Raw genomic sequence first — 24,574 nt, 5'->3', positions numbered from 1 at the left:
AATCCAAACAAGAGGAATTAGTGAATCAAACATTTAACAGCATCAAGTTGTTTCAGACTAAAATATTCAACTGCATTTATCTCACAAAAGGAATAGTACTGTCATGTCAAATTCCGAGGCTACCAGCTCCAGTAACCTGCACTGACGCCACGCTGTCAGCTGCAGCTCCCTCTGTGACACAGGCCTGCTGGGTAAAGTCAGCGTGAGCCTTCGAGATCCACTGCTTTCTAAACTTCCTTTATAAGACCAACATACCGTATAATAAATAATTCAGATTAACTACGTTCTTACTAGGTTGAAATTTGCTAACACAAAGGACTTTTATTGTTCCTCAAGTGATTTGCTTATCAGCACTCGAATCCATTGATTTTATATTCAAGGTGACTGGGGATGAGAGTAGGAGCCAGAGTAGGGTTGACCACACAGTAACCCCAAAATATTGAAAATATGTATACTCATCAGATCCTCTTTTTCAGCTATTAATTATACAATGTACTTTTAACTAAAGTTAGTAACAATAATATATAATTATAAACATACATAAACAAATGTGACAAGTAGGTAACTATTACATACCTGCAGAATTTAAATAAAATTTTTTCAAACACTAAAACTGGACCTGTGCTCCCCAATATTGTTAGAGGTTGCCCAGCAAACAACGAATAGGCAATCCCAGTTAATGATGCTCCAAAAAGAGACTCTATTGCACTCTGTTTAAGGAAAAAAGAAACGAATAAAGGTAATACATCATAAATATATCTCTATCCTACTATAATACATATATATAAGACACCTGGAAAATAAAAATATTAATCAAGTGGTTAAAAAAGCAAATGCAACTTTAAATCTCAAATTTAAAATTTAAATATGGAAAATTACAAATATATTTTAAATACATGGGAAAATTTAAATTTGTTTTAGCATATTAAAGGTGAACTTTTACAATCAACCCTAATTTAAAACTCAATACTACGGGAGGTAAGGAGGAAGGGTAAATAGAAGATGGACACAGAGGCTCCAACCCTATCTATACATGTTTTACTTCTTAAGCCATTGGTGAATACAAAGATGTATACATTATTTTGAATATTTTTGCATGTCTGAAATAGTTCATTTAAGAAAATAAAAAACATACTAAATGCTCGATGTGGTGTGCTACAAAAAAAAGACTCCTCCAAGTAGATGAATAAGAAATTAGCATGCTCAAATTTGAAACTATCATTCTCAAACTTGCTTATAAAGTGCAATTTCCCATACATTTTAAAGAAATTAATCTAATATGATGGGCTTAACCAACATATATAAAACATGAAATGCTTAACATAAATAATAGATGAAAAATCTCCTTAAAAAAACTCCTGGAAACCATAAATGAGGAAATATTATTATTAAAGTTTGGTAAAAACGATAAAATGAAAGACTCATAGAAATCTTAAATCAAAGCTAGTAGGCCAATTTTGTTCCACTACCAACATTACATCCTAACTGATTAGGTTATCAGTTGCTAAGGCATATAGGCTATGACACTCGACAGAGGGGAAGGGTCAGAAAGAAAACGGTTTACCATTCACAAACATCAAGGTCAACTGGGATATACAATTAAGAAAGGAAAAGCCCATCATCAGTAAAGCAAAGACAAGACACTTGTGAGAAACAAGCCTCCTGGAACCGAGAGGCAGCACAGCAGTAGGCAGAGAGCAGGGTTTCAGAACCAGATCTGAAGTAGAAGACTGCTTCCTACCAGGTGCTAAACCATGGCCGTATCTCAGACTTGCCCAGCCCAACTTTTCTCATTTTTAAATGTGGGTGATCATAGCCAGGAGAACTTAAAGAAGCAGCATTTCTGAAAACACTAGCAAGCACACTGTCTGGCATATGGAATGCACTCAATAAATGGTAGCAATTTTCATCATCAGTAATAACAGCATGTTCCAAAATCAAAATCACAACATAAGAATAGTATGTAGTAAAAGTAACATTCAATTATTAATATAAAAATAGGATCAAACCCACATACAAACTAGACTTTTGGCAAAATGAATGTGTTCATATTAACAATATATTTATGGATTGTATGAGACAAATTTGTTTTCTTGCCCACAGACAAACAAGAGATTGTCCTGGAAGACACTACTAAGCTATTAGAAAATCCTTAGTTCAATTATAATATATATATTTAGGAATGAATTTAGAGTTCAAATCAAAGGAAAAAATGTCTAAGCAACATCTAGAAATAGAAAGCAAAAAATTGAGCAGAGAAACAAGGAGATGGCAAATAAAGAAATGCTAATGGGGTGGGGAAGGCAGTTGGGCACAAAATTAGTTTCCCTCCTCAATGTTGTGTTGAAAAAGCAGAAACTTCCAGGTGAAGACCTTCCTTTCACCATTCCCCAAACCCCTCATTGCCACGTTTACTAGGTTTCTTTACCCAGACCTACTTTTTCCCATTTTAAACTGTTTCTATGTTCATTCCCAAACTAAAGCCTGTCTTTCCCTAAAGAAATCACAGTCCTCCCTATACTGCCCTAACTAACCCACATTCAAAAGCTTCCATTTTACCCACTAGAAGCCCTCCCCTACTCTCCCCCATACGCCTCGCCACTGTACGGCACTGAACAATCCCTGCTGATCTTCCTCCTTCTCTACACCTCTATTTTGGTTTTTACAAAATTACATCATCCTGACTCCTCTTTCAGAGCTCTGATTGTGCCTGTGTCTAATTTGCTGGGCCATTTTTCTCTTCATTCTCATCCTTCCTCCATTTCATAAATGGGGATAACTTCCCACACTTTTTTCCTCTCCTTGTCTCCCTTTACATTGTTAACCTCATCTATTTTCAGTTTCCCAATCTTCATATTTCTTTCTTATCACTCTATAAATTCTGGAACTGCACCTCCTAATGTCTCCATTTCTACCTGAAGTTCCAATAAAGCATCTGAAAATAAACACCTCATCTCCATATCATTTCCCTCCATAATATTTCTGATTTCTCTATTCTAACAACTCCTACAGCTCTTCCCTTATCTCACTCATGTGTGGCACAGAACACCACGACATAGTAACTACATATATACTATCCTATCTTTTTCTCCTAGGTTAGGACCCTGAGGATAGATGACACATGCCCATGTCTTACCCTTGTCTATGTTCCTCTAGTGCCTAAAGCTCTATCACATGCACAGGGTATTAAACAGCAGGATGAGACGGACAGGCAGTGAGTGACAGTCCAAGAGGAAAGAAACAGTATTTCCATGATGGTAACAGACAAGACACACTTCCTCAGGGACCAGCAGAGTTACATGTACAACTTGTGACAGCACATAAAGCAACTTACTAAAAATATCTATCTTTGCTATAATAATGTAAAAGAATGATATAAAAGAATCTAAATAATCAAAAATAAATTGAGTTGAAAGGAAATTTCAGTTGTCAGGTTTATCTCATGTTCAGCTTATGAAATACTTTAATTGAACAATTATTACTACTTAGAATTGGTTGGTTTTTTACCTTTTATCTGTACAAAATAAATTTTCTCCAAACAGTAAATATCATTAAACAAAATATACTTAGGAATCACAAACTGTCTCATTTAAATGCCATTAAAATGTATATAAACAGCAACAAAAAAGTCTTTCCAAATTTCACAAAGCACTAGATGCTGTTCCGATATCAGGCCCCCACAGCCCCAATACAGTATCACCAAGAACAAAAAACATAAAAACTTTCATTCTAGTCATATCAAAATATAGATGCAGTTTTCAGTTATACTTTCCAATTAACACTTTGGCAACGTTCACACAAATTTAATAACAGCAAAATTAAAGTAAACACCACTTCAAAAATCCATCATTTGTCCAGAATTATGCTCCCTTCTTCCAAATAGTCTAGCCCGGGGGACCTGCCAGGGTGGATTAGTTAATGTTAATCACATGGCTCTAACTAATCCTATGATGCCTTAAAGGATACAAAGTGACCCCACAGATAAATTCTCCCACCCATGACCCACCCAGAATCAGTTCAATTGATCTGTCTCCTCCCACCCACTCCCCCCACAAAGACAATACAAGCCTTTTACTCAATTTATAAAACCATTCATCCAGCGAGCCATGACAAACTTTTTTCTTTCTTTCTTTCTTTTTTTTTTTTTTTTTTTACCTCAACTGTGCATCTTCTCCTGTTCAAATGGCTTCCCCATGTTTTCCATTGCAATTACCTTTGGGGGAAGTCTGCTTTGGGTCAGGTTAATCATGCTGTGGGTAGACTCTTCAAATAAAAGTATGAATAGTGAGACAAATGCACACAGACACTTGCCTCTGAAGAGCTAAGAGCCTGGCCACTACCAATCTTTGTACTCACTATTCTGCCTTCTGTAGCTTCTCCAAGCAGCCCTCCAAAAGTGATTACAGGAGACATACAGGCACAGTATAGGAAAAGAATCGAGGCCAGGCACTGCAGACTTAATGCATCCTTGAAGTCACTCAAGAAAAAAGGTGCTTTCCTTTTGATGTCAAGTATCAAACCACCAAAAAGCCTAAATAGGTGAGATGAAACTCGTCAAACTGTACACTAGAGGATTCTGGCTAGTTCAAACTAAAACTATGGGCTACATAAAACTGCTGGTGCCTAGCGTTTTGTCAACAAAAATCAATATCCTATTTAAATAATGGTATAAATTATAGAAGACAAACTCATTTAATCTAATCCACTGATAGTGGAAAGGTAGACCTCACTAAGTTAAAAGAGGCACAAACATCTGTATCATATGGACTATATACTGAAAAGACTACAGGCAAATGACTATATGAGTAAATGCAATAAATATCAAACACAAATGTGCAAGGAAATACATAATAAAAATAAATAAAACCTAACAACCCATTCATGAAAATGTGCATAAGCAATGCTATTAATCATTATTTATATTATAAATCTTAAAGGCAAGTGTCAGAAATACCAGGAATGCAATTATAATATAATCATAAGTCCCCAAATACCCTTTAATATGAATGTAGTATGCTCAGGCCCACTCAGTAGTGAATTAAATAATTTTAGTTTTAAAATTTTAGTACTTCAAACACATAAATACTTCTGGTCTAGAAAAAAACCCTAAAAACTATTTCAGTGTATGTAATTTACTGTATATGTAGTCAAACCAGTGTGCATATTAATAAAACTAAGAGGTTTTAGTTAGTAAATTTAAAATCTATATTTGCACATCAAATCATTTCAATGACTTATCATTTCAGTGTGTTTTAAAATCAGACTTTTGGATACATCTAATTTGAAAGCATTCCACTACAATATAAGCTCTGTGAGGGGCAGGGACCTTTTCTTATTCACTGCCATTATCTCCAATGTCTAGAACACTGCCTGGGAAATAGTAGGTACTCAATAAATACCGGTGACAAATCAGTAATTTAAAAAGATTTTGTGACTCATAAAATAGCATTCAAATCCCTACTGCAGAAAAATACACCAAACAAATTAATCTTATGCTTTCAAATGCTTTAGATGTTTCAAGCTTTACCATTCTAGCTTTTTCCAAAGTTAATACTGAAATAAAGCCTAAACATAAATTGACACCTGGAAGAAGTTATCCTATAAATAATATGACAGCAAGGGGACTAAGAAAACTGTAAAAAAAGGTGCCAACTTGCAATAAAAAAGGTGCCAGTGATAATCTAGAAAATGAAAGTATATCATTAATCAATCATTTATATGAGACTCTCTGGTAACATGAGATCACTGGGGGTCTGGCTTGGTACTTCTCAGTGACTAACCCTACCTCAGTTTGAAGTCTGAAGAAGTAATAATAATAATAACAACTTAAATGAGCACCTTTCGCATGGGGACAGAGTCTTACTCTATTATATTCAGAGACTACTATATTAGTCAATGAATTAAGATATCCTGTATAAGCTATCCTGGTTTTTTAAACAAATATTTAAGCTTCAAGATCTTTAGTTCTATAGGGACCACCAATGGATAAAACAGTATCAACATCCACATGCTTTTTTCTACACAATGGTAATACCATATCATTTTCTACCTCTACAAAATATTTTAAGACAATGTTTGCACCCGGTAATATTTCTATTCTCTATTCCAAAAATTAAGTTCTGCAACCATTTTTCTAACTAGGTTTCCAGAGACTATTACTATGGTTTAATTATGCTTGTCTGTCAAATTTTACATTACCTCATGATGTACTGCTCATGGAAGAGTTTTACATCTATGCACACACACGACACATTGGTTACAATTCCTCTCTGTTCCCATAATTCTCTAACTTCATATAAGAATGGCAACAGGACACCACACTTTCCTCAAGAACCTTCTGTACAGGCAGTTAAATTAACCTACTATAGAACTACAATACTCTTAATATATGCTGCATAATATTTTCATTTTAAATTAAATCCTGTTATACAGAACACAATATAGTCTAGTAAACTACTTTAAAATGCATATTAATTATCCTTAACATTATATACCTATAAAATAATACACATTTTTTAAAATATGGAAAACATACTGTACAAAATTACTTTCCAAATATTTGCAAAGAAAAAGAATGCTTATGCCTTTTCCATCAAATCAATCTCTAGCCCCTAAAAGACACCCACACTGTATCAGTATCTGTACCCACCGTCCAGTCCTCTGTAGCTCAGGCCCAGCATGGTGTGGGGCCTCCTTAGGGGTCTCACCCAAGCTGGGGGCAGATCCATTGGGAAATACAGGAATCTTTCTCTTTTCCTGCATTTCACAAAAAACACATTTTCAGAATTGTTTTAAGGAAGCTGAGAAGGCATCTTCAATTAGAGGGAACATGAGATCTCATACTGATTATATATCTAACCAGTACTCCTAGAAAAAAATGCTTCCTAATGTAAACTTCCACTTTAAAGAAACTGCACTTTGAAATAGAATCTAAAATTTGCCTCTATTAATATTTCAGATTTACATTGTTTTTTTCTGCTTTATATTCTAATATCAGATATACTATAAAACACCCACACACACCATTTCAAATTACTACTCAGCAACAGAAGCAAAAATATCCAATAAAGCATCTCTCCAACTAGAATTTTTTAAATCTTACTCATGTTAACTATAGAAAAAATATACTTTACATTAAGAGTAAATGCCATTTTTTTCTTTTTAAAATACTTCCCTTAAGACATAAGTAGCACAAGAGTTATTAAACAAATTTTCATAAAAATCAATTTCCCATTAAGTTTTATTACAAATTCAAGAGTACTATTCTCATGATAAAAGATCTCCTCCTCCTCACCAGAGTGAGCTTTTAATTTGTTACCTCCAAAGGTCAGAGGTTGCTGGACTAAAAAAAGTGTGTGTGTGTGTGTGTGTGTGTGTGTGTGTGTGGTGGGAGTGGGGGGCGGGGTGGGGTTTGGGTTGGGGTGGGTGGGAGACTGCTAGAGGGAGAGAGAGGAGACCAAAGAGAAAGGGAGAGGGAGGAGGAGAAAGAAAAAGACGGGGTTGGGAGTGGTGTTCCTCCCAGGAGGTGCCCCGGATCAAAGACTCTGGCTCAACTACAGACTTAAACTCCCTGGTTCACATATTCAGTATTTATAGAGCAGCACAACTTATCTATAATCATTAGATTACCATTTGAAAATGTCAAAATTAAAACTAACTTACATCATAGCTCAAAGGGGAAAGAGAAAACAAAAGTACAGAATTCTTAGAAAACAAATCTAAAGAAAAATACTATATATCACAATCTATGGGATACAGCAAAAGCTTCATTCAAGAAAATGAAGCACTTATATTAAGAAAACTGGAAGAATAAAAATAAGTGTATTAAGCATTTAATTCAGGAAATGTGAAAAAAATCTTTTAAGGAAGGTGAAAGGAATAAAATAAAGCAGCTAAAAGCAGAAATTGAGTTACAAAACACAATATACTTTTTTAAAAAGGAGAACTGAAATAAATTTTAAAAGCTGCTCTACTGGAAAAATACGATAAACCATTAGCTAATATACAACCAAAGATACGGCAAGGAGGCAACTTCATAAATTTTACATATATATAAGAAATATATATATATGTACAAAGAGAGAGACAGACTGCACAACACAACCCTCTGCAAATAAATGAAAAATTATGATGATATGGGTAATATACCAAAAAACATAATTTCCCAAAATTGACACCAGAAAATAGGTAATTTTCTGTGGTATACAGTTTACCTAAACTGACTCCAGAAAAAAGAGAAAGCTTACACAAACCAATTTCCACAGAAGAAATAAGCAAGTTGTTGAAGTCTACGACACAAGAGTCAAGCTCAGAAAATTTTAATAAAGAAATCTTTCAAACTTTCAGAACCAAATTATTCCAAACCACTTAAGGTTTAAAGAACACAGAAAAAGGAAAACTTACAAATTTGTTTTTATGAAACAAGTATAATGATGATACCAAAACGTGAAGACCACACAAAAATCTATATACCAATCTACTTACAAACAGAGGATGGCAAACAACTTAAATAAAACATTAGACAAAGACTACAGGCACTTTAAAGCCCAAGTTGGCTTATTCCAACACTGCAAGAGTGTTTTCAAATTAAAGAACCTATTAATGTGATTTACCATGATAACTGATAAATAAAATTTATATGATCATCTCCAGAGATGCTAAAAAGCCCTTTGACAAAATTCAACATTCACTTTTATTAAAAATTTCAATAAAACAGAAATTAGGGTAATTTCTTAACATGATAAAATGTGTACTTTGGCACCAAACACAGTAACTTAATGAGAGAAACACTAGGGATATTGACTACAATTAGGAAAAAATTAAGAAATGCCCTTTAAAGTCAACTACTACTTAAAACTATTAGAGATTTTAATCAATACAATTAACAGAAAACTTGTTAGAGGTATAAGAATTAGAAAATAAGGGATAAAATTATCTCTTATTGCATATTACATGACTAAAAAACTACTACGTACAATAAAAGCATTAAGAAAGGTAGCAGGATACAAAAGATATATACAATAATCAATAGCCTTCATAAATAAATATATATGTGTGTGTGTATATACACACACACACACACACACATATATATATATATATATATAGCAACAAGCAGATGATATAATGGAACAAAGACCTCATTTATAATAGAAACAAAGATAAAATACTTATGAATACACTCACCAAGAGCGTGTAAGGCACAGATAAGGAGAACTTTACAATATTCTTTAAGGACACAAAAACTGACTTGAAATAGGAAAACAACTGGGGGAAGATGTACCATGTTCTTGAATAGATTCAATATTATAAAGATGTCAACTTTCCCTCAGTTCATTTAGAAATTTAATTTCCATCACAATTTTTTAAAAATCACATTTTATTTCTGTAAGTAAAAAGCTGATTTTAAAGCTTATGTGAAAAATAAATATGCAAAGATGGCCAAGAAAATTCAGAAAAACAAGAGTAAGAGAGAGGTTGAGAATGAATGCAGACCTACCAGATATTAAAATATAACAAAAAGCCTCAGAAATTAAAGTGTGAAATTGGTCCATGAATAGACAGACCACTGGAAAAGAAATTCCAGAAACAGACCTGAATGCATATGGAAATTTAATAAATGATAAAGACAACATCACCAATCAAGTGGAGAAATGCTTAACTTTTTAATAAATAGGGACAACCAGGCTGCAATTTAGAAAAAAGACAAATTGCATGCATTCTCTACATAAGACATCATGATAAATTCAAAAGGATCAATGAATGATTTAAATGTTAAAAAAAAGTGATGGAGGGTGATGAGCAAAAAATACTCAGGAATATTCAACTTCACTAATTACAGAAATGCAAATTAAAACCACATTAAAACACCAGATATAGTAAGATAATGATACCTATCAGACTGACAAATATTCAAAAGTTTGACAACACACTGTGCTAGTGAGGCTGTAGGGAAACAGGCATTCTCATTCATCACCAAAATGAGTCCACAACAGTTCAACCCGATAAGAGGAGATTCCGGTAATATCTGCTAAAATTATAAACAAATTCCCATGTGAGCCAGCAATCTTATTCCCATGAATCCATCCTACAGACAGACACATCTGCACAAGACTAAAATGGCAGTATGAACACTATGATATGGTTTGTAATAGCAAAAGACTGAAAACAACCTGCACCAGAAACAGGACAAACTATGGTGCACCCATACTGGAATAAAACACAGCTGTGAGGAAAGGAAGAAGGAGTATTTCTATGATTTCTTATGATCAGATCCCCAGGAAATATTGTTACATGAGAAAAGCAAGGTGCAGAACACTAACAGTAGGATGTTAACTTCTGGTAAGAAAAAGGAGAGAACAAGACTATATGTTCATATTTCCCTGTACTAAATAAAAACTGGAAGGATAACAAAAAACTAATAACAAATGGTGACCCACAGGAGGTGGGGACAGGGGTAAGAAGGCAAATGGGACACGGTGGGGAACAACTTTTCTGAGTGTAGTTCTTCATATAGTTTTGAGTTTTGAAAATGTATAAACTATTTGAAAAATGTTTAATTAAAAAAAAAAGTAACTCCAAGAAGTACTGTGTGGATTCTCACCTGAGAAGGAACGCTCTTCGGCGGCTCTATGCGTATGGAAGGGTCCCACTCTCCTGGAGGTAGGACAGTCACTTGATCTAAAAATTCATCAATTCCAGATAGGAGGTCATTTCTGTCTTTTGCTTTATAAGCTACATCATGAAAAATCTAAAGAAAAATACACATATTGAGTAAAAGGATTGTAAAGCTGAAAGAAAATTCTACGCATAGTAATCCACTTTAGATATCATAACTAAGTCTACATAATTACCTTAACTCTTGTTCCCACTCTCGCTAATAACTTTAAAAAATAACCCACTATTAGTACTACCAGATGAATTAACAGTAACAAACAACAAAAGAAACCAGTGATGTGTTAATACACAACAATTTTTAAAAAGAGAATATTTTACTTGGGAAATAATAAATACAGAATAAAATAATACTGCAGGTGCGTCATTCCACTTTTATGACATTTTAATGTCATTTATCCTAAAGGAATAATCATGGGTATGCTAACAATCTTACTTAAATAACTAATTTGATCATTTATATTTACTGGGTGCCTACTATTTGGCAGGCACAATTCTGAGCACTGTGGACACAGATATGGCAAAGTCCCCACACTCAAGAACTCAGGGGGAAAGACAGTGAAACAGGTAATTACATAAATACACAACTACAGGTAATAATAAATGTGCCTATAAAAATAAAGCAGGGTAAAGGAAGGGAAGCTGATGGGGAAGAATTGGGTGGCCAAGGAAGGTCTCTTAGAGGAGGAAACACTACAGGAGGAATCTGTCTGAAATGAGGGACAAAGCATGCACAGGGTGGGGTGGAAGTGGTAGAGTGAGCACTCAGGCAAAGGGAAGAGCAGTAATGTCCAGGGGCAGCAGTGAGCATAGCACATCTGAGGAACAAAAAGGAAGCTGATGTGGACGGAGCAAGTGGTAGAGAAAAGGTGACTAGTCAGTCATAGCATGTAAATTTCCAAAAAAAAAAAAAAAAGCGTACAGAGGCTAGATTAGGCAGACCCTATTAAGACAACAGTAAAGAGTCTAAATTTAAACAAATATACAATAGGATGTCATTGATACATCTGGATCAAGGAAATGATTTATTCGAATCTGCATATTACTGATAGTACAGAGGAAAATACTATAAGAGAAAGGCCCATATGATCCACTTTTGTCACCAAAGAAAAGAAGGTAAGAGAGTCTAAGCTGGAGGGAGAAGTGATGGTGCAGATGGAAAGGAGATGGTAGATTAAATGCAAAATACATAGAAAAGGTAAAATCAATAAAATCTGGTTACTGACTGAGACAGAATAGAGAAAGGAGGTCAGTTCAGACATGTGGTGTTTCAGATTCCTTAGGGACACAAAGCAGAGATGTCTAACAAGTACCCAACTATAAAGCTCTCTCCCAAAGAGATAAAAGTCCTGATCAATACAGGCCATGGTCAAAGATGAAGTCCACAAAAGCAAGAAATTATAGAGAAAAAAGGGGAAAACACAAAGTCCTGAGGAAAACCCAAAGAACCAATATCCTGAAATGCAGGATGAAGAAAATTTCAAAACGTCAAGAAGATGGTCAATAATTTCAACTTGGGAGGGGAGAGAGGAAACCAAACGGTATCCACTGATCTCTGACAGAAAGGTCCTAAAGACCTTGCAAAAGGCAAATAGTGAATATGAGATAAAATAGTAAAGACAAGCAAGGACAATTTTTTAAGCTTCACTATGAAAGGAGAACTATAATTTAATATGCATTATATGCTTTTTGATCAGTGTCCATGTCAAAGGGCATTTTAATTACCTCATCCGTCATGAGGGTGGCTATTGATCTTCCAATTTCGTGGTACTGCGGCGCCTTGCCTGCAGGACCCAATAACAGAAACAAAAACCTAAGGAAACATGAAAACACAGATTTAAACATAACATACACATATAAATTTAGGAATCATAAAGAAATCATTCAAATGTAAACACAGAAACAACACTCAGACCTCTTTTCCATCCTCACACACCAATGGCTGAAAAGAGGATGGAACTCTATTCAGATGAAAACAGATCACAAAACTAAGAAAGGCATTCATAAATAAGTTTCTACCAAGTTATTACTTTTCATCTTCCTTAGAGTAAAAAAGTACTTAAGGAATTGGTGTTTTACATTAAAAGTTCCCATCTTCTATATCCTTCTGAATTTTGAGTAAACAATTTTTTCTTGTCTGTACTGATGAAAAAAAGTAAATTAGTAAATAAAGTGAATACTAATCCCATTTAAGTATTTACTTTGGCTTAATAAAATAGCTCAGAGTATGCACAAGAAATCCATGATCCCTCAAACTACAGTCTGGATAAAGACACTAATGTGGTAAATAAGGAACTAATCCCTTTGGAAGGAAAAGCATTTTTATTTACGACTCCAAATTTAACATCAAACCTCTTATTATTTGATTTTAATTTATTTATAGTGACTAAATAAAAATTATTTAACTTCCTACTTAGTTATATCATTGTTAACACTACAGTAAAATATTAATATTCACAATAATCCAAACTGGAAGTATTCATCTTCCTGCTTTATAAGAATTTAAATGTGAATCGATGAAATTATTCTTCTCATTTATCTTAATACTATACCGTTAATGCAATTCAGTACAGCTTAAGAACTGGCACATATATTTCAATCAAGCTGCAATTAATTCTTCTTCTTTACTATTATATGAATAAGAAAAAACTATTTTTAATTATTTGCATTTGTAATTAAGTTTATACAATCAGTAGCTAACAAATTGATAACCCTTTATAACACAACTTGCTAATTCTTAAGGATATGACCCCCATTTCAATTTTTACTTATAATGTATACTGAACAGAAGATTTGATCAGGTCAGAACAAAGCATTTTGCCTAATTCAGAGGCATTATTACATTTAATCAACCCTGTGAGGTACTGCTACCCTCATTTTACAAATAAAGCTTAGAGAACTGAAGTCTGGCTTGACCATCCCACAAAAAGGGGCAGAGCAAGGATTCAATTCCATTCTCTATGACTTCAGTGCCTGCACAGAACATACTATGTCTAAAATGATGAACTGTTTTTTAAACCAAAGCTCCCAAGATATCAAACTTCTTGTAAAAATATAAATCCAATGTATTTTTTTTAATTTATAATTTGAGTTTTTAAATTTATCAATTTTTTAAACAGATCTTTATTGGAGTATAATTGCTTCACAATACCGTGTAAGTTTCTATTGCACAACAAAGCGAATCAGCCACATGCATACACATGTCCCCATATCCCCCCCCTCTTGAGCCTCCCTCCCATCCTTCCTAGGTCATCCCAAAGCACCGAGCCAATCTCCCTGTGCTATGCTGCATAAAGCAACATGTTCCTTCAGTGAATAAAATTTTTTAGATTTTGGACATTCTGGGAGAATGTTAATTGGAATTAACCCTCTCTTTACCTTGTAGGAACAGGGACCTCGGTCAGCCCTGAGAGAAGAACAGCAGGAGCCAGTCTCACAAACGCAATTATAGGTCTCTCCAAAAAATCCACTTCTCCCACCAGAACATTGGATGCCTCAGCTCCCGAAGGAATTTTTCTCATGAAATTCATATCAACCTAGTGACAAATAAATAATAATTAAAAATAAAGTGTGCATGGTATTAATAAGACCAGAGGGAAATAGGAAAGAAAAGATGCTTTTAAGACTACTATTTGCTAATCAAAACTGGTGATCTAAAGGATGTAAAAATGCCAAAATTCTCACAAATACAAAGAATGAAGTAGACAAATACAAAAAAGCAAGCAAAACACATCTACCAAACAATACTCCCAACTGTTTTACTGTCATAGTCTTTACTACTTCAGAGATCTAAATTACCAAACATACAAACTAGAGAAAATTTTCAATGAATATAGCAGTATTCATTAAAAACTATTAAAGACAAAAATATAGTTCACAAGCTAACAGTGGTCCATGAAATTATACACAGTGCTAAAAATATTCATTTAATTATTATCTATTGTTTAATCTTAGAAATCAATTAGTTCCTTTATATTTTATGTATTTTTGTAAGTCCTTTTTATTTTAAAGAACTCTGGGCATTCCCCAGTATTTTCATTAAGTGGGAAAAATTATGTTTATTTAAAACTACAATAGCCATAATTGGTATAGATATATGGTAGTGCTATATAATCAAATTCAGTTGTCTGTGTATAATTACAAAGAAAAGGTTACGAGCATAATATCAAAGTATGGCAACTTCTTCGTTTATACGCAGTTTCACACAAGGCACTAAACAACCACTTACAGGGCTATCTATTAAAATAAAACCAGCACTTACAGCGGGCCTCTTGAGTCCCACACCCAGTGTGCCACAACTACAGTGCCAGGAGGCAGACTCCTGCCCAACAGGAGATAAGGAGGTGTACACAAGGACAGACCAAGTAAAAAAAGGAAAACTGTGACAGAGGAACAAAAGTAAATGGCATCTGCCATGTCTAGAGGAGATGTATAACGTAAACTATAGTAATTTATTCATTGCAATTTAGTTACTGAACACTTTACACTCATCTGAAATAATTGGAGCACCAGTAAAAATATGATCGACTTAGAACAGTACAACGTCCCATAAGCAAGGCTTTTTTTTTGGCAAAGCTTTTTATAATTTTAGAGCGTGAAGCTCAGCAAAGCTACCGCAAATCATCATTTAAATGCCTTTTCTGCAAAATGTGATTTATAGACTTTGCATCATAAAATAAAGGCTTAAAAAATGAATCTTACTTGAAATAATCACATTTAATTAAAAGTCTGACATTGTATCCTATAGTAAATACCAATAAAAAAATTTACAATGGCCACAGGGGATCAATTATTCCGAGGCAGTACTCACAAAGTATGCTTTAAATTCAATTGTAATTTGAACTTGTAGTTTTTTGTCCTGTTCTTTTGAAATAAGTTCTTTTTATATTTCATTTAAATACTCATCTACCACAATTAAAAATCATAGTTGAGATAGGTGAATTGTTTTTAAATCCATGCCTTTACCTTTACCTACCCATGGGGAAGCACCAATGTTTCCCAGTGACATTCCAGAAAGTACTGACACCATAAGACAATAATTCTGGGATCACATTACAGCTGAGAAAAAGCTGAATCATTACTGCTGTAACATCATTACCAGAATTAATCTTTCTAGTGGTGGTAGCTCCAGAACAAACGACTGTAATTCAAAAGGTACTGAAGTTTCATGATATCTATGGGTAGGTATAGATAAAAATACCATATTATTCATATATTCTTTTTTCAGAATTTCTAACACTAGTAAGATATAACATTATTCAAGTGCTATGAGACTGTTATCTTTCTCACAATTTCTGATCATAAATTAACATATCACAAGCATCACATGCAGGTTTATAGGCACCAGTTATTAAAAAATTATTATAATCAATGTTAATAAAGCCACATTGCTACAATGTTCTCAGTAAAAATGACTATGAAAATGTATAGTTAATAACAGAATTACCTTGCTGAAGTCAACAGTACTATTTTCTCTGCTTCCTCCACTTCCATTACCTTTCATTTCTCCACTTTTACTACTGTCCAAGTTTCCAGGTGCAGACTGTGGAGAGGCCAAAATACCTGTATTTAAGAACAAACAAATTCCAAACTAGTAAGGAGAAAATTCACTTTGTAACCTGAATCTGCTCATATCCTGAAAGTGATGGTTTATTAAAAGCAAATGTGTTAGGTAAAAAAAAAAAAAAAAAAAAAAAAAAAGGTGCCAAGTGTTAGTACCATACCAGCAAGAGTAGATTAACATTTTAAGCAATAATGAAGCTATATATTTTAACATTTTAAATAATGTAATTGGCATTTACAAAAATGGTGGCCTTTTGCAAAAAGAGAAAAAGTGAGTAGAAGGTAGAAGACCTGGGTCTGATCACCACTAGAAATACTCAGGGCATCCATTTTCAATGTATCCAATAGACATGTGAACTGCACATCATTAAGTTAGCTTAATGATGTCTAGCACACTTACATCAATAACAATATAAAATTTCTGTTAAAACCTAAATGTAACTCAGAAAATGTTAAGAGCCACATCAACTAAATGTACACTAATTTTGCCATAATCATCCCTAATCTTAACAGTTTCCTCAAGAATTTTCATTCTCTTGTGTAAAATTTATGTGCTGCCTACTGTCATTATTCCTAAGAAATATGTTAAAACATAATAGTAATGTTTTTACTATTTTAGATACACGTTCTATTAAATTAGCTTGTTTGTATTACAAATGATACATATATGTTCATGCATTATGTATACTCATTTCAAGTAACACTCAGCAGCAACAATTCACACAATAACATAAAAACACCCAGTAGCATATGACCAATCATTACCACTACGAATTTTGCATAAAGTTCAAATCTCAAAAATGCTGAAGTACTTAACACAGATTTCTACCATTAAATGTATCTAATTTTTTCAAAACACCAAAGACTTTCTAGTTCAAGAATATAGATTTAATATTACCCAAAACACTGAGTATCACAGGAGAAGATGCACTAGACAATTAACAACAGTCTTTACTTTTAGTTTTAACTCTGCCACTCAAGACAATCTAGTGACCCACAGAAATTCAATTAAATTGTTTGTGGTTAGATCCTATAAACTTTAAAGTTAATATTCGCAATTGAGTTCCAAAATTTTAAGCATATCAGATATATTCAATGCCTCTAAGGGAGTTTTCGTTTTTACAGAATACAACATACACTAACTAGTAACTTTAAGTCATTTGAGTTTACTGCTTAAACTTAGTGAAAGAACACCTTTGTGATACCCACTTCTATGTTAAATATCTACGCTAGGATGTCACTCTGACCCAAAAATCTCAGTGTAAAAAGTATGCGCAATCCCCTTAGCCATGTGCTCAATTCCCTAGAAGTATTAAACAATTCTGAAATAAAAACTATTTCCTAAAACTTAACTAATTTTTCACCATTTTAGCCTCTTCTTTGAACTTTGTCCCTACACTTCCATAATAGAGTCCATTCCTTTATTAAAATACATGCCCAAGTGGAAAAAAAAAAGTGAACCAGTATTTTTCAGTGGTTTCCACCAACTCCCACACAAGAAAATGAAGAGTATCATTAAGGCCCTGGCAGCAACTGCAATGACCATCAACACACACACACTGCTAACTACTAAATGCATCCAACCTGCAAACGTGTAACCAAAAAAAAACATAGGCACAGCTTCCCAGAACAGTCCCAGCCACCAGATTTTGGGGAGAAAAGTGGAATGGGGAGAAGGCTCTGAGGGAAAACAAGGATACAGTAGAATGGGAAGAAGAAATAATGTGCAACTCAATACTGACAAAGCCAGAAGAAATGACGTGAAGTCATGGGCTCACCTGGTCACCTTGAACCTGTTAAAGTCAGCATGCCAGGCACACCTTAGAGATTCCCACCACCGCCTTCTCCATGCAATCCTTCCTACTCTCAGCTAAGTTAAAGCTATTTCTTCAAAAGGTTAAGGAAGTATCCCTGCTCCTACAGTAAATTCCTAGAGCTCAGAATTAAATGAGTAAATTCCCCAAAATTAAAACTATCATTAGCACAGATAACTCAGAAGGACTTTATTTGCTTTGAGCAAAAGAAAAAACAAATATGAGTATGTATACAATCAGTACTGGGATTTAAAAATCATACCCTGGTAAATCTATTATTGTGCCCTTACATTCTTTTTCTTGAAATAGCAAAGCTACCTAGAGAAACAGAAATCAAAGATATCAGTTTTCTGTCATTAAAAGTTTGAAAGCAGAAGTATTTGGATCAGTGGTTCTCATCTGGGGAAGATTCTGCTCCCCACAGACATCTGGCAAAGTCTAGAGACATCTTTGGTTGTCACCACTAGGGAGTGGCGGCTAGTGAGTGGAGGCCAAGGGTGCTGCTCAACATCCCACAACGCACAAGACATCCCCCACCACAAAGAAGTGTCCACCCCAAAAGGTCAGTAGTGCCAAGCGTGAGAAACACTGAGTCAGAAAACAGTTACAAACACTAAAAGTGAGTTATGTCTTTTACATAATTATTCTCCAAAAAATAACTAATGGGAAACACCACTTTTTTCTTTTTTTTTTTTACTACAGGTATTCACAAATCATGACCCCGTGCCACAAAAATCTATGACATTAGTCTCTCAAAAATGATGCCAAGGCCACCTTCTTCATCAGACTTCAGGAAAACTTATAGAGTTTCCAGCTGCTCTAAGCAGCAAAGGTAACTAAGCAAGGAATAATATAGAGCTGCCCCTATTATTGTAATTACATTCCTTCTATAAATGTCTTTTTAAACAGTAATTATAAGCTCTCCCTTTTCCTTAGAAATTCCCTCTTTTCCCTATGTTCTAATTTCTTTTCTTCAGAAAGGCTAATAAATCTCATGGCATACTTAATGGCAGAGGGGGAAATAATTTAATTGTGTCCCTCAATTTTCAGTAAATTGCTCTTTTTATCCTCTTAACAACATGACCTAATAAGCCATTGTGAACCTGTACATCCCTTCCTTCCCATATAAAATTTATAGTCCCTTATCATTAATAACATTGAAACTGGTAAAACAAGAAATGTCCAGTATTACTGACAGATATAGGTAAAAACAAATGCAAGGGGAAGTAACTTTAAAGTCATTTTTGTTCAATAAAAATAGTAAACCTTGCTAGTCCTTTTTAATTAAAATAAGAATGTTCGTTATTTCTGAGTAATTATTTCTAGATTTTTTTTCCTTTTTTGTTTAGTTACCTCGTTATATAATTCTCTATCTTTTCCACAAAGTATTAAAATTTACAATGAAATTCTATACTATAGATTTTGTTGTAAGTAGATCTGGGTTCAATTCCTTGCTCTGGTCATTTACGGTATAACCTTAACATCTCTAAGTCTTAATTTTCTTCATTTTACAAACAGCGATAACATGAACTCATCAAATTGTTAGACAAATTAGAAATATGATATTTGAAAAGTATACATCACTGTGTGTGACAACCTATGAAACAATGGTTACTGTAAGTACTATCATAATTAATGTTACAATGATTTAACCACAAAACTTCTATTTTTTAACTTCTAAAAGTATCATTTTTTGGCAACTACAATGAGCTTTGATTAAATGTATTTAGTATGTCTGGATACAGCCAATAAAGAGAAGGAGAGGCTGGTTGGTCATATACTGGTAGGAACATAGGATGTTTAGTCAGAGGACGTGGGCTGTCACTTACTAGCTGTATGATCCAGGGGAATTTATTTAACTTTGCTGAGCCTGAGTTTCTGAAAATAGGTATATCCACCCAACTTACACAAAATTTTATACACATCACACAGGCCAATAACTATAAGCTACTATTGAAGTGTTATATATTATTCAGTGTTATGCAGAAATGTGATAATAATTATGTGATCAAAACCACTATAGTTAGTGTTCATATGTCACGCTGATGCTTAGCTGTCAGTAAAACATAGTCACTAAAGAATACTTTTTTATATGAATTGGGTAGAAAGATATATATGTATAAATGTGCATATAATTAATATATAAGAGGAAGAGCCAAAATTATATATAATAACCCTTAAGTGAGTTACAAACCTTTTATCCACTAAGAAATAATTTTTCTAATTCACATAGAAATATATCCTAGCCACAACTATTGGAACTCTAGCCCTGAAAATTTCAAGGTGCATTAGGATTAAAAATAGATATGGCATTAAATAAAGGACAAGTAAAGTCTATTCCAAATTATAAAACTAGTCTTGAAATAATGATGATGCCAGGCAGTCATTAGTGAACCTCAATCTTCTCAGAGACAAAATGAGAAAAAGAACATTCAATTCTATTTTTGTTAGGAAGGTTAAAACATACTGCATTCCTTGAACAAAAGCACCAAATAGTAGATAAAAGGCATATCACCCCATTTTACTTTATGTAAAACATGTGTTCATTCACCTTATGGAATGAAATGCACAAGAAGGGCCACCATTTTTTTAATCATGGCAAATTAAAAGATTACTTATAAAAATGTCTACATTTTTTTGAACCATTCAAATGCACTGACCTGTAAAATCTCAGTGAAAATTTTTGAAAAATAATTAAATTATGTGTAGTCTTATTTGGAGTCTTTTTAAAACTTAAAATTTTTAATAATTCTATCCTTCTCTGTAATATACTATAAAGAGAAAAACATGCAGGAGTCAAAATAAATTATAAGCATTATCTATGTATGCTGCTAAAGCTATGTGCTTGAAAGGCATTCCAAGTGCAAGTGATCCAGAGGCAGAAAGCACCACACATGGAGGACTTTGAATAGTTGCCTGAAGTTATGTCAACATTTTCCTCATTCTTCTGCTCCTGGCCTTGCAGTGCTTCTAAGTCTTCCTCAGGCGGATGAATTACTACTGTGGGAATATCGTCACTGGCAGGTGAAACCAGTAGCTCTGGGGCCTGAAGCTGCCTCTGCTGGGAACTTCTGGAGTTCAGGCGACTGAGCCTAGGGCTGGAAGGAGGACTGTTCTGAGGGGTGGGTACTGGGGTTGTACACTTCGAGCCTGCAGGGGTTCCAGCTCTTGAAGAAGGAAGAAGATGACTGAGAAGAAGAGATATAGGTGATTCTCCTCTCAATGAAAGGTTTGAGGCAGACAGACCTGTTCGCAAAGAGTGGCGGGAGGCTGAAAGGCCTTCCCCTGAGATAAAACAAATAAATGAAAAGTGATGAAGTTCACTGCAGAAGACAAATAAGACACAAAAAAATCAATTTACACCATAAACTGCAAGATTTAAAAAAGATCCAAAATTTCAAATTCATGCTATCAGGGTTAGTATGACAATCAGATTTTTAAGTATTAGAAAATCATTGAAAAATGGCTTAAACTGTAACTAGTTCTCTGAAGATGTATCCAAAAATCAAAACAAAAAATAAAAAACAATGCTAATGATAGATGGTCGGGGATGATATTCTGTTAGTAATGAGAATGTCCAATAGTGTGGCTTTAAAATTAAAGAATAATATCAATGGAAAGCTGCTGCTTAAAAAAATGATAAATAGCAAATGAGAATATAACACAAAAATAATCTAAGAAATAAAACCCAAAACAAAACTTACCAGCACTGATATTTAGTGCATTTTATCTACATTGCACCGAACTGCTACATATTCTCTCATAAGAAAAGTCCACATTAACGGTATCTAATAATTCCTAACTTAAAGGTGATATCAATAACATTAAGTCAATAGGGCATCACCTACTGATAGCACTCTCAAGTAAAATTTAAAAACATAAGACAAGTTATAGGAATTTCTTTTTTCAAAAGAGAAACGTCAATTTTAAAAGATACATATTCTTGAGCTCATTATATGATATTAATAAATGTCCTAAAATATGCTTCCATTTCTAATGCAGCAGATAAATTAAAACAAATACATACAATCTTTAATTTAACTAGCTAAGAATAAAGTATTTCTTACCAACCAGAGTGATGAGGAAGCTAAGTCTACAGTATTTCAAAAGGTCAGGTATAGTTATACTTCAAACACTTGGTTATTCTAATCAAGTGTGGCTTAATGGAATAACATTGTTTTTCCAGGAAAAGCATGAGAAATATAACAACCTCACATGATCTAAGTAATCAAAGCTACATACTCAAGAGATCCCAGAAGTATTAAAAATATGAACTTTTAATCCATAAACCACCACTATTTAGTTAAAAAATAAGCTACATGCAGAAAAAATTGTTAAATTACAACTATAATATAACAAAATAACAGAATGCCCATGCTAAAATGGCATCTAAAAGAAAACAGCCATTGTCTTATGATTAAAAGGAATCAACTGACAATTGGAGAATAATCAGGAACCACTGCATATGGGGAAGAAAGATTTAATATGGTCTCTCTAGGCAAACAAATTCACTTCACTAAAGTAGAGCATATGCAATACATGGAAAGGTGAAAAAAAGACGCGACATAGATGGCTTGCTTTCAGATTGAACTTCGGTCCATAAGAGATTTCTTTCATTCTTAAGGTTCGTTGAATATAGAAAGGCACAATTTTAAATAGATTAAAAAGAGTTTTATTGGTCAAATGCTCAGAAGAAAATGGACTTAATTATCTTACACTGAGCTGCAAACGATGACTAAGTACTGTCAACTTTAGACATGTTAAATCCTACCACCTGTGACTGTGTGCTTGTAGAAGAGTTAAAAGCCATACTCTTTTCAAAGACAGAAAAGATGAGCAGAAGGATTTGTGGCCCATCCTCCACTCCTCTTCACTGTAATTCTCACAAGCCTTGGGTAATGGTAGCAACTAGAGGCAGCAGTGACCCTCAAAACCAGCTCCAATTCTTTGCACCTGGATTTTTCCAGTCACTGTCATCAGAGCTATCTTTGAGACCCAAAATAGAACCCCAGTGATAGCATGCCAGCCTTAAGACAGTGACATAGGTAAATGGCTACAAAAACACATTCTCCCCATGTCCCACATAACCCATGTTAGACCGTGAATGAGAGGGGAGAGCAGCAGTGTGTGGGTCTGTGCCATTCTCAATGGCTTGAAAAAATCAACTGCATCATCCCTAGCATAAAACAGGAACAAGCACAAAAACCTTTCACAAATTATGTAAATAAAAAGCAGTGAAATCAGCAGACCAACCCCAAAATACTTGTTTATGCCCAGCAAGTAAAGTATACTCAGGAGAAAAAAAAAAAAATCTCTAGGAAAAATCTAATATTAAAGGCCCAAACACAAGACTTAAAATTTTCAAAAGATTAAATGTATAGATAATAATTTACGGCTCTTTTATCAAATATACAAGAATTCTTCAGCAGAAACAAAAAAGCAAGAAGGAGAATAATTCAGGGTTACGTATAGTGTAGTGTTTAAATATTACCAATACTTAAATGTCCCATTTTAACAGAGTAAATGCTTAATTTTTTCCTCTAAGTAATTTCTACATATAATTCTGTCACGTTGTAAAGACATTTTAGAAATGAAATCTTTAAATGCACAAATTATTATTTTAAAGAGAATTAAAAAGATAAAGGCCTATGTAATTATCTAGAAAAAATATGTTTCTTTTCCAGAATGCTAATTGTAACACACTGGAATGCCATTAGTGTAGACGTGTTAGCAAAAACTGAATGCCACAACTTATCTCACCATTCCTTTCAAGCAAGTGAGGGTCAGAATGTTTCTTGCCTATATCTGCAAAAGATCGAACAAGGGGAATCCGGCTGGTGAACCTTTTCTCATTCTGATGATGGTGCCTCTTCAGAAGGGCTTCTCTGACATTCTCTCTTATGGATTCGTCCAACTGGCCAGAGGCGATCATGTTGTCCAATACCATATCTAGGCAAAGAAAAATACATAGATAACAATCATTTTTATTAAATAAACTAACACTTGGATGACTGTAACACAGAATAAATCTTAAGTGAAATTTTACCAGAAAAATAAGACTCTTAAATAGCTCTAGAAAGTATCATTCTCTTCTAATATTGAATAATGGATGCATAAAGATAAATATGAACATTATCCAACAAAAATGAACATATTAATAGAAACCCTTATTTTAATAAATACTATTATTTATTGAAAAGCTACTGTTATTCACCAATAGCCTTCCTATATAGTTGAAGGTGCTTTACTGATGATACAATAAATTCTATTAAAATGGATATTCAAATATTGGCTTCCTAAGAAGTGAAGGTATTTTCTTGCTTCACCTCATACTTTTCCCCAAAACTGTAGATGAATATCTCTACTCATTCATTCAATCATTAACTATTTACTGAGTACCTATTATGTGTTGGGAATACAGCAATTAACTAAGCAGATCAAGTTTCTGCTCTCACTCGCCCAGAGGTAGAAAAACCAGTGAGTAACTGAATAGATAAAATATGAAGTAATAAGTTTCAGAAAGA

The 24,574-nt window shown here is 33.9% G+C and overlaps 1 protein-coding gene across 10 annotated transcripts in view; it reads right to left on the bottom strand.

Annotated features, from left to right (window-relative positions):
• SLC4A7 (solute carrier family 4 member 7) overlaps positions 1-24,574 on the bottom strand; it is a 114,859-nt gene that overhangs the window by 31,501 nt on the left and 58,784 nt on the right. For 5 of the 10 annotated variants that reach the window (XM_057555689.1, XM_057555691.1, XM_057555692.1 and 2 more), the window contains exons 6-14: positions 23,811-23,999; positions 20,967-21,335; positions 16,121-16,236; positions 14,053-14,210; positions 12,400-12,487; positions 10,604-10,750; positions 6,650-6,756; positions 4,357-4,531; positions 577-710 (exon numbers count right to left, since the gene is read on the bottom strand). In XM_057555689.1, the coding sequence (XP_057411672.1) occupies positions 577-710; positions 4,357-4,531; positions 6,650-6,756; positions 10,604-10,750; positions 12,400-12,487; positions 14,053-14,210; positions 16,121-16,236; positions 20,967-21,335; positions 23,811-23,999 (1,483 nt within the window). The remainder of the gene's footprint in view (positions 1-576; positions 711-4,356; positions 4,532-6,649; positions 6,757-10,603; positions 10,751-12,399; positions 12,488-14,052; positions 14,211-16,120; positions 16,237-20,966; positions 21,336-23,810; positions 24,000-24,574) is intronic. The other 5 variants (XM_057555693.1, XM_057555696.1, XM_057555697.1 and 2 more) reach the window with 3 other exon arrangements.

This window comes from Balaenoptera acutorostrata, chromosome 10 (genome assembly GCF_949987535.1).
Source record: "Balaenoptera acutorostrata chromosome 10, mBalAcu1.1, whole genome shotgun sequence".
NCBI lineage: Eukaryota > Metazoa > Chordata > Mammalia > Artiodactyla > Balaenopteridae > Balaenoptera > Balaenoptera acutorostrata.
Note: the sequence above shows the minus strand (reverse complement) of the source record. Positions and strands in the feature narration are given on the sequence as shown.